This window comes from Drosophila erecta, unplaced genomic scaffold, assembly GCF_003286155.1.
Source record: "Drosophila erecta strain 14021-0224.00,06,07 unplaced genomic scaffold, DereRS2 tig00000126-arrow-pilon, whole genome shotgun sequence".
NCBI lineage: Eukaryota > Metazoa > Arthropoda > Insecta > Diptera > Drosophilidae > Drosophila > Drosophila erecta.
In genome coordinates, this window is record NW_020825209.1 from 2,586,050 (window position 1) to 2,595,853 (window position 9,804).

General features: G+C 43.0%; 3 protein-coding genes across 3 annotated transcripts; 2 read left to right on the top strand and 1 right to left on the bottom strand.

The window, feature by feature from the left end:
- Positions 1 to 265: 265 nt before the first annotated feature.
- LOC26526614 lies at positions 266 to 754 on the top strand. Its single transcript, XM_026982221.1, has 2 exons — positions 266 to 391; positions 449 to 754. The coding sequence occupies exon 2, from the start codon at positions 456 to 458 to the stop codon at positions 639 to 641; it is 186 nt and encodes a 61-aa protein (XP_026838022.1). The 5' UTR covers positions 266 to 391; positions 449 to 455; the 3' UTR covers positions 642 to 754.
- Positions 755 to 4,187: 3,433 nt separating this feature from the next.
- LOC6551153 (cell wall protein DAN4) lies at positions 4,188 to 4,699 on the bottom strand. Its single transcript, XM_001976818.2, has one exon. The coding sequence runs from the start codon at positions 4,664 to 4,666 to the stop codon at positions 4,196 to 4,198; it is 471 nt and encodes a 156-aa protein (XP_001976854.1). The 5' UTR covers positions 4,667 to 4,699; the 3' UTR covers positions 4,188 to 4,195.
- An 833-nt stretch (positions 4,700 to 5,532) lies between these two features.
- Positions 5,533 to 9,474, top strand: LOC6551154 (serine-rich adhesin for platelets). The gene is made up of 10 exons (XM_001976819.3): positions 5,533 to 6,316; positions 6,408 to 6,731; positions 6,835 to 6,864; positions 6,935 to 7,069; positions 7,132 to 7,416; positions 7,489 to 7,737; positions 7,804 to 7,935; positions 7,995 to 8,684; positions 8,754 to 8,888; positions 8,951 to 9,474. Exons 1-10 carry the CDS (start codon positions 5,533 to 5,535, stop codon positions 9,472 to 9,474), a joined length of 3,288 nt encoding a protein of 1,095 aa, XP_001976855.1.
- The last annotated feature ends 330 nt before the right edge of the window (positions 9,475 to 9,804 follow it).

Genomic DNA, 9,804 nt, shown 5'->3' on the forward strand with positions numbered 1-9,804 from the left:
TGCTTTGGCAAAATACCACACATTGCAGGCGGAAATCCACAGCCAGAGCCAGGAATCCGGGCAACCAGAACCAAAACCATAGTCAGAAACGAACGAAACACAGACGCGGCACTGTTTGGATTGGCCTCTTCCGTTTCCGATAATCGGATATAGCGGTGTTAATATATGTACGAGTATACTCAAATGGTGTGACCAGAAAACAAAGAAATTACATTTAAAACTTTTTTAAATCAAAGTCCTAGGGTTGTTTACTTTAATGGAAGCAAGATTTCAGATTTAGCAATTTAGCGCTGTCAGACATCACTTGCATTAGTTGTCAAAATCGGGAACGTCGAAAATTAGAGTCTCTGTTTTATCAAACGATTGTGAAAAATTTTCATTTTTAAAATTCGTAAGCAACACAAAGATTTTGTACATTTAAATACTTTATACGATTGGCTTTACATAGGAAGAAAATGAAGAAGGACGCAAATGATAAAATCCCCGAAAATTTCGATTTCGATGAGGAGGTCGCTCGTCTTATGGTCGAATATGACGTGATAATTGTAGCTGAATGGGATGAATCAATTTTTGATGAGATTGAATTTGAGGACAGCAACGAGGGCGACCACAATCCAACACCTAATGAGGGCAATCAGTAGGTGCGATAACGCAAAGATATATATTTAAATAATGGAGCTCTGGATACTGCATTTTTCACAATCTGTTTGTTATCATTAACTCTCATTAAAATTCTTTGCCATATTGCCATGTAGTCATCCGTCATGATCTGTTTTCAGGATCACTTATAGTCCTATAGCCCATCGCTCACTTGTGCTCTAAGCGGATTAGGTTTCATCCAAAAACGTGTACAGGACAATGGACTAAAAAGTAAAACAAAAAGGGAAACACGGGCAACCCTCGAACAATGAACCATGTGGCAAGTGGATTCGCAGCTTGTAATCCGCCACCCCCGCCTTATAAGCCCTTATATATCCTTAGGGTCTATCCAAAAATGCACTTGCTACATGGTTATTGCATCATCGCCTTATTGCCGTAATGCGATTAGCATTCATTTTTAATCGGGCCTCATTGAAATTGGGTTTTTTGTCTAAGTCTTTCGATGGCTTTGTCTTTTCGCACTTCTAGTGCTTTTAACATATACATTTCAGAAAAAAATGCCCGATAAATCATAACAACCAAAAAAGCCGATTTTGAATCTTTTTTAATGCCATTAAACTTGGAAATATTCATAGAAGCATATTACTTTTTCTTTTTAATAATTTAGATGTACATGTTTCAATAAGACTGAAATATTGTATTTTTTGTATCATGTAAATACATATATAACTTTGCTTTGGCTGCTCATTACAAAATTTTTCGGGCGGGTATTCTTGTGTGAAGTGGTCCATTGTCAGTGCCGCAGACCAGAAACGCAAACTGTCTCGAGAGCGAGCGACTTGAGGCCGACAAAGTTGTGGCAAGAGTACAGTCACCACCGTTGGCCAACCCCTGACCCCTGACCCCTCCGCAATGACAACCCCCGGTGGAACAAAGGAGTTGAATGGTCGCCAATGGAGTGGGTAAGCGTGGAGCGTGCTCAGCCTGTGAAATTGCAAACCAGAGCAACACTTTCATCGATAATCACGAGGGTCACTCGGTGGGTCAAGTGTCGTCGCAGCGCGTGCCAACCCCTTTAAAATGGGCGAAGAACACGTGAAGATCTGGAGAATTTAAATGGGGCCAGATGGGGAAATGTGTGAGCATTATATATGCAAATCAAAGGGAGTTATTGAGAAGAAGTATCTAAATTTATTGAAATTGAAATCGAAATTAAAAAGTGAATATGTTTAAATCTATTCCCAGCCAATCTGTTCCCAAACTGCAGCCCGTGAGTATGCAATAAATAATTTCAGACTGCTGGGCGAAAAAAGGCAGCACAAAAGCAGGCAACAACAAACAGATTCCATTTAGATATTCGTTTGGTTTCAATTGCAAATTTATAGTTTGTAGTTCCATCTGCAGTATCGCTCCATCTGTTTCCGTTTGCACTCGTAGTGTTTGCTTTTAACTAACGTGGCACAGCCGCATTCAAATCAGCTTAATTAAATTGTAATTGGATATGTTTTTTCGCCTAGAAACTGACACAAACAAGCGAAAACCGAGGGTTCTGGGAACGGGGAAATGGAAAATGGGAATTGGAATGGTGGTTGATGGCTGTCGCTTGATAAGCTCATCGCGTGAATTGTCTTTAAAGCTGCGGACAAGCGTCTCTATCCGTCCAGCCATCCATCTGTAGCCATTTCTATATATGCCGCCCACCAGCACACCCTAATCCCATCAGGAACAGTGATGTCAGCGAAACTGTCGAAAGAAGTCAACTGTTTTTCGTTTTTCGGTCCGTTTTGCTCCTGGCAGAATGGCTAAGCATATTATTTTGAATTTCAAATAATGCATGCCTTTATAGCTCTCATTATTGTGAGATCAAAATCTGTTCAGATTGCGCATGCATTTCCTAGAATGTAGTGTTACTGAAATACTACTCTCATACAAATACTCTCTCATACTGCATAACTTTAAAAAAAAACTTCGTTACAAACTTCGTTAACAATTCAGGCAGTCCAAGATCAGTTGAAGAAATAATATATTTAAAATAGCCAAATTGTCAGCATTTTGGTAGAGGCTGTTGCTTCTTGTTTATGCAACGAAACTAATTTAAAGTGCTTCACGCGGCGGTCCCATAATCCGCTGCCATGGTGTGCGTGTGTCTCCCCCTCTCTTTCCCACGCTTTTCCTCTCTGTCTCCTTGGCTCTGTGTGTGATAACTTCGTTAAGTTGTTGACACGCATACATTTATATATATTTCCGCATATGGGGGTAAGTAATAATAACAATATAGTCAGTAATTAAATGACACTGGCACGTGGCGCGATGAAGCCAACCACAAAGTTCACAGGATATCCAAAGGGAACACCCACACACAGAGGCCCAAAGCCCCGGACAAGAAAACTATATATCAGTGATTTTTAGGGCCAATCAAACTGGGTTGGTTACCAAATCTTTATATGCAATATACTACATACATTCGTTCAACTATTAGAACTAATTTTTTTTAGCATTCAGTTCTCTGTGCACAAAAAATGTCAAAATATTTCAAATACTCTTGAAGACCATTTAAGCCTAAGCCTAAATATAATTCTGAAAGGTAAATGCTAACCTATCTTTTAAAAGCTGTTTTCATCTAAGCATAGGTATGCAATGTGGTTACCGCTTATAAACAAGCGAATACCAAATTCTTTATGCGAATTTCCGAGTGCCGAATAATTTTGGAACAGATCTAAAGGATAAATATTTTCGTTGGAGATTATTTCGCCCATTTGATTAGAAATTCGAGCCCGTTCAGGGCGCAACAGTGTGCCATATTTGCGGCTTCGTTTCATTTGGAAATTTCGTACGACCACTGCCACTGCCACTGCCACTGCCACAGTCGCAGTTGCAAATATCGAAATGGAGAAGGGGAATCCGACTGTGGCTGCTGCGGCAAATCGTTGACATCATTCACATTCAACTATTTGCACAACAAATTCAAGTAAATCTTTGCACGAATTAAATTCCATTTGTTTACGACTCAATGAAAAGCCACAAAGCTTCTGCCAATAGGCTTTCGCTGTCAGTTTGATTTATATATATATATATATATATACTTGTACATATATATCTAGATACATACATACACATATATGAATGTATGTGCATTCGCTGGTTGAGATACGGAATTTATAGCCTGTGTTTTTGGCACAATTAAGATTTGCGCACATAAACGCCTCAACTTGTGTTGGCATTAAGTGCTTTGCTCAAAAACTTTTAATTGAAATAATTTGTAAAGGCCTCTGGGGGCCCAAGGAGACTTCAACTTTTGAACAAAAAGGCGAAATATTTCCTTATTCCATACATCCAAAAACACACGAACGTAAATACTTTTCCAAACTCTGCAGGCATTTTGACTTACAGCTAAAACAATAAAGGTTCTTCAATCACATATTTTATGCCCGAATGCCACAAGGACATCAACGTTACTAATTGATTCGTTCGTTATTGACTTCAATTTGTACGGTGGCTCTTAGGGTAAAATATTGATATTGAATACCACCTTAGACTAGTAGATAAATATCAATAAATTAAATATGGATACTTTTTCCTTTTAAGTTTATTCGATCTATACTATGTAACCCTTGTCGTTGCTAAACTTGTAGCAGAAACGCTTGAAACAAATCCTGCGCCTTATAGTAGTTGGATTTGCTTCGGTAGTTGTTGTGGTTGTAGTTGCGGTTGCAGTTTCTGTTGTGGATTCTGTTGTGGAATTCAAACTGAGAGTGGAACTAACCAAAACACTCGATGTGGAGTTAGTAGATGTTTCCGAAGCCTCCGTTGTCACTTCTGTGGAAGTTCCAGGTGCCGGAGAAGTGGTCACCAAAGTGGTGCCATTTGAAGTCGGCGGCAATGTGGTGGTTATATTACTAATTTCCAGTTCCAGGAAATTCAACAAAGAATCCATGAATTTCTGTATAGAGCTACGATCCTCGGCAGTGAAGGTTTGGGCCTCGGAAAACCCCAAAATGCAACTACTTCCCACGAGGGAAACGATCAAGAGAAGCACGAAGTGATGATCCTGGTTGAACGCTGTCATTTCGATCAAGTTAATTGTTCTAGGTTCTTTACGCACTGCGCAAATTTGCTGTCAGCACTTAAGCATTTATACTACTAGGTATCGCTATGCGGAAATTTTGGGACAGCTGGGGTTACGTGCTGAACCCCCAAAAAAATATGATAGTTCTTTGCGTTTTTGACCAGCTGGGTCACTGGCTAATCTAACAATAAAACTTGGGTTTAAAACATTCTTTGAAGATATTTGCTGGTATTAATCATCAATGTTTTTGTGGTTTTCCTACTCAATGAAAAACACAAAGCTATGAACGTTCATTCATAGTAAACAAACTAGCAATGGAGCCGCGGAGAAATGTGTGTTGAGCTTGTTATTTTATTGAGTGAAATACTAAAACAATTGGAAGTTAAGTTAATTTGACGTTGTTGAAGGGTTAGGATCTTTGATTCAGTATAATGTATATGTAATATGGAAAATGTACCTATTTAAACATTTTCTCCTAAGAAAGCTACACTGAAGCTGCCTTGTAATAGTGCAACAGCTTACTGATTTAAGCTTACTACCCGTGCAGAGGTCCACATCAAAATCGATGGTAATCTTGGGAGCACACCGCTTTACGACTGATTTCCTCAAGTTGAATCCAACGGATCAACACCCACTCATTAGCCGCAAAAGATAAGAAGATCGGTACGGAGCATGCCAAAAGAATTCTTCTGCACGCATATCGACAACGATATTGATGTTGGGGAGGCACGTTTTACAGCATGCCAGTGAGATTATCTCGCTGGGCTTGATGGCGATAAGCTGGCAAAAGACGTATAAAAGAGCTGGCAAGAGCAGCGAAATCTATCAATCACCATCAACTCAAGTTAGTGGCAACAACCATCGCTATGTGGCGCCTTCATTTGTTCCTACTCCTGTCCACCTGCTTTCTGGTTCCCCACGATGGCAAGCCCACGAAACGAACCCCAGTTGGATTTTCATCGACCACACTGGCGTCGCTGCTTCTGGAAACGGAAACTAGCAATGGAACCACGGATCTACCCACAAGTACCGAAACTACGACCCTGAGGACGCAGCGAGTGACAAACATTGGAAGATTGGCCTCCAAGGATTTAGCCGATTTGCTTTTGGCCAGTATGCAGGCACGGGGTGGCAAGTTCACCTCCTTCCAGGAATCCACCATCAAATCGCTGCGCACCGAGGAGAACAAGGATACGAAGGGCAACAATATGTTCCTGCAGATTGGCATGGATGTAATCATTGACATCTTAGTCGGAGCTCGTTATAACGCCACTTGTGGAAGGATCATCCAGGACATCGATCAGTCACAGGACCAAAACAGCCTGACCTTGACACTCAAATCGTTTTTGGCCCTCTGCTTCTTCAATAGCATCGAGTGCGCCAAGCATGAGGTGAGCCAAGTGATCAAGAGCACCCAAATGCGCCAGAGGCAGCAGAACAAGATCGTTCAGGATGACAACCAGCAGGCGGAGGGCTCGGGTCTTCGCACCGTCCGTCGCGTGGGCGTGGTCAAGGACGATCGCAACTCGGTGCTGAAGTTCCTGCAGGCACGCAACAGCACCGAACTGACCACCATCCTTAACACCCTGCTGCCGATGTGCGGAGCCTCGGCCGGCGAGACCCACAAAATCATTAGGAATTTAAGTGAGAGTAAGTATCTGGCGAGAAGCGCCAGTCTTAGTATGTAAAATTTTTTAAATACTGATTTTTAACCTATTCGATTTATTCCCTATCCTTTCAGTGGGTCCCAACAGCTTCAGCTTGTTGCAAGTGAACGCTTTCAGCATGCTTGCCGTATCACTTTTGGACAGTCTATCGACCATTGCCGAAGGTAAGACCACCGGCTTGTGCTCCGCCGCCCCCGAAAGCTGGATCGTCCGCCTGCTGGCAATGGGCGTGGACAAAGTGGTGCTAATGGGCCTGATGACCGCCCTCGATCGTACTATCAGCAACTCCACTACCGCTGAAATGGCCAATGCCGCAGAGCTCAACAGCATCAATGGTGGCGATCTCCTAGACCCAAAGTCCAAGGTTGACCAAAAGACTGCGGCCAAGCGAGCCATTCGTAAGTAAAATAAGATTATTTTTCCATTGAAAGGAGATCTGTTTTCCATTTTTTTCACAACGTTTTGAACACAATCCCTAACGTTTTTATTTAATTTTTGCAGTGGATTCTGGCGTGGGTAACGACTTCAACTGTAAGTTTGCCTCATTTTCTCCAATAGACAGACATATATAATTTGATATATTTTATATTTATATTTACAGTGGCACCATCAGTCCAAGAGATTGGCAATTCAAACACGATTACTGATCTCATCAACGCCAATGTGCCAGTGGGAGCTGTTCTCCCTGTGTTGAGTGACATCAACGGTCCTGGTTTCACCGGCAACACTTTAAATCGTAAGTTTAGATCGTGGTTAAGTTAATAATTTTTATATTTTTAACCTATGACTTTTTTGCAGAGGGATCTGATGTGGTGGTCAATGGTACAGGAAACACTTTTACCCGCTTGGTGGGCGCTAGGGTTCCGGTTTTAGCTACTGCTCCGGTTTTGGCTACAATCAACAGTGGAAGTTCCAGTTCCTCCTCTTCGAGTCCATCTACTAGTTCGGGATCATCTGGGTCTTCAACGTCGGGCTCTACTGGCTCTACTGGCTCTACTGGCTCTTCAGGTTCGGGTTCCACAGCTTCTTCCTCTGCCACACCTAGTTCTTCTGGATCGTCGGTAATTGGCAACAATGTGAATGGTAATTTCTATCTTATATATTTTTGTATATTTTTACACTTATGCGGCTGCATTATATCCATCTTAATTTTAGTTAAAGGCGATTCTATAAATGGAAATAAGAATTTCCTTTTCAAACTAATTGATCTTGGTCTGCCGATCTCCTTGGCCGCTCCAGTTCTGAGTATCATTAATCAGGGCTCTGCCACTGGTTCATCGACTGGTTCTTCCACTGGTTCTTCAACTGGTTCTTCCACTGGTTCATCCTCTGGTTCTGCGGGTGTTACTTCAACTGGTTCTTCAAGTGGCTCCCCAGGCGCCTCAGTGGGAAACAATGCAAACAGTAAGCTGACGAGTTTGTTTTGTCCTTTGAAAGTTACTTATATACCTTAAATAACTTATTTAATAGTCGACCCCAGCGTTGATATTGTTGGAAATAACAACCAAATTACCAAGGTCGCTGATGCCAACGTTGATGCATTGGCTAATATCCCGGTCCTTAGCAAAATAACTGGAGCTGGCTTTGCAAATAATCTGAATCGTAAGTACACTCCTTCTAAAAGTGGTGTTTCACTAATTAATTGCTCTTCTATGTTTTAGAAAAACCCAATATAGTTATTAGAGGTGATGGAAATAAGATTACTAAGGTCGTAGACGTCAATGCTCCCGTTTTGGCGGGTGTTTCGGCGCTCAGCAGCATCACCAATGCCGGTGGATCATCCAGTGGCGGATCAAGCAGTGGATCTTCTGGAAGCGGATCCTCCTCTTCGGGAGCTTTGGGTGCATTAAGTGGTCTCACAGGCGGCTCAGGAGGATCCTCTTCAGATGGCCTTCTCGGAGGTCTTCTTGGCAATGTCGTTGGCGACGTGGTACCCAGTGTTGGTGGAGTTGTCTCCGGCGTCGTTCAAACAGTGGAGCCCGTTCTTGGTACTGTGCTGAATACAGTGGAGCCCGTTCTTGGTACTGTGCTGAATACAGTGGAGCCCGTACTTGGTACTGTCCTAAACACAGTGGAGCCCGTTCTTGGCGGAGTTCTTGGTGGTGCGACTGGCGGTTCTTCTAGTTCCTCGAGTCCTCTTGGCGGCGTTACTAACCTTTTGGGAGGAGGCGGTTCCTCCTCCATAATTGGAAACAGTGCCAGTAGCGGTCCCAATACTTTGGTCACCGGCAACAATAACAACATCGTTCGATTGGTGGATGTCAATGGATTGGTCCTTGCCGACATTCCCATTTTGAGCAGCATAGTTAATCTTTTGGGAGGGTCGGGACTAATCGGAAACTCAGCCAACAGTAAGTTTAATGGGTTACCAGTCTCCATTTGGAACGTCCTTTAATGAATACATATTATTACTCTTGCAGAGGGTCCCAAGACTGTCGTTATCGGTGACAATAATCGTATTGTGAAGCTGATCAACGTTGATCTGTGGGTGTTGGCTTTCCTCGACGTTCTCAACATAATCCGCGGAAGTGGAGGTGTTTGCAACCAGCTTAACTGTAAGTGAAGATAGACTTGATGATGCGTGATCTCTTATTGATTGATTATACATAATTTTTAGCTGGACCTAACACTGAGATCATTGGCAATAACAACGATGTGGTTCAACTGGTTGATGTGGATTTGAGCGTGTTGCTTGTGGTTGATTTGCTGAGTCACTTGATCACCAATGTGGCCAATGACTGCAGCGGCACTACGACAGTTACACCCGTTACAAGTCCACCTACTCAGCCGCCAACTGAGCCGCCAACTGAGCCGCCAACTCAGCCGCCAACTCAGCCGCCTACTCAGCCGCCAACTGAGCCACCAACCCAGCCTCCCACTGAGCCCCCCACTCAGCCTCCAACTGAGCCACCCAGCTATGGGCCGCCCACCAATGAGCCGCCCACCAATGAGCCGCCCACCAATCAGCCACCCACCAATCAGCCACCCACCAGCAGGCCACCCACCGGTCAGCCACCCACACACCGCCCACCGTCACCCAGTCCCAACAACTGCTATCGCAGATACTGCCGCAAGTGGCGCACTCGTCCCAGCTACTTGTGCTACAAGAACTGCGGTGGTGCCTTCGTCTACAAGCCCTAAATCAGTAACCGTGCACAGCCACCACTATCGAAACCGAGAGAACCACCCAAACCACCGGCTGCACAGGTACTCAATCTTGGTATGCGTGGCTCTGCCATCCTCACTGCCTTTGGGCATTTATTTATTTTTTGTGCTTTCTAAGCAATCTGTTTAATTTATTTGAAATATATATTACACATGTTAAATCGATAACTAAAGTGGTTTGTCAAATATCAGGGATTAAGCGAAAATAAGGGATTGAGCGCTTCAGCTCAAAGGATCATAAATAAATGTTTGAAAAATCCAAATTATTTACATAAGCCGTCGCTTTAGGTGAAATTATTTGACACT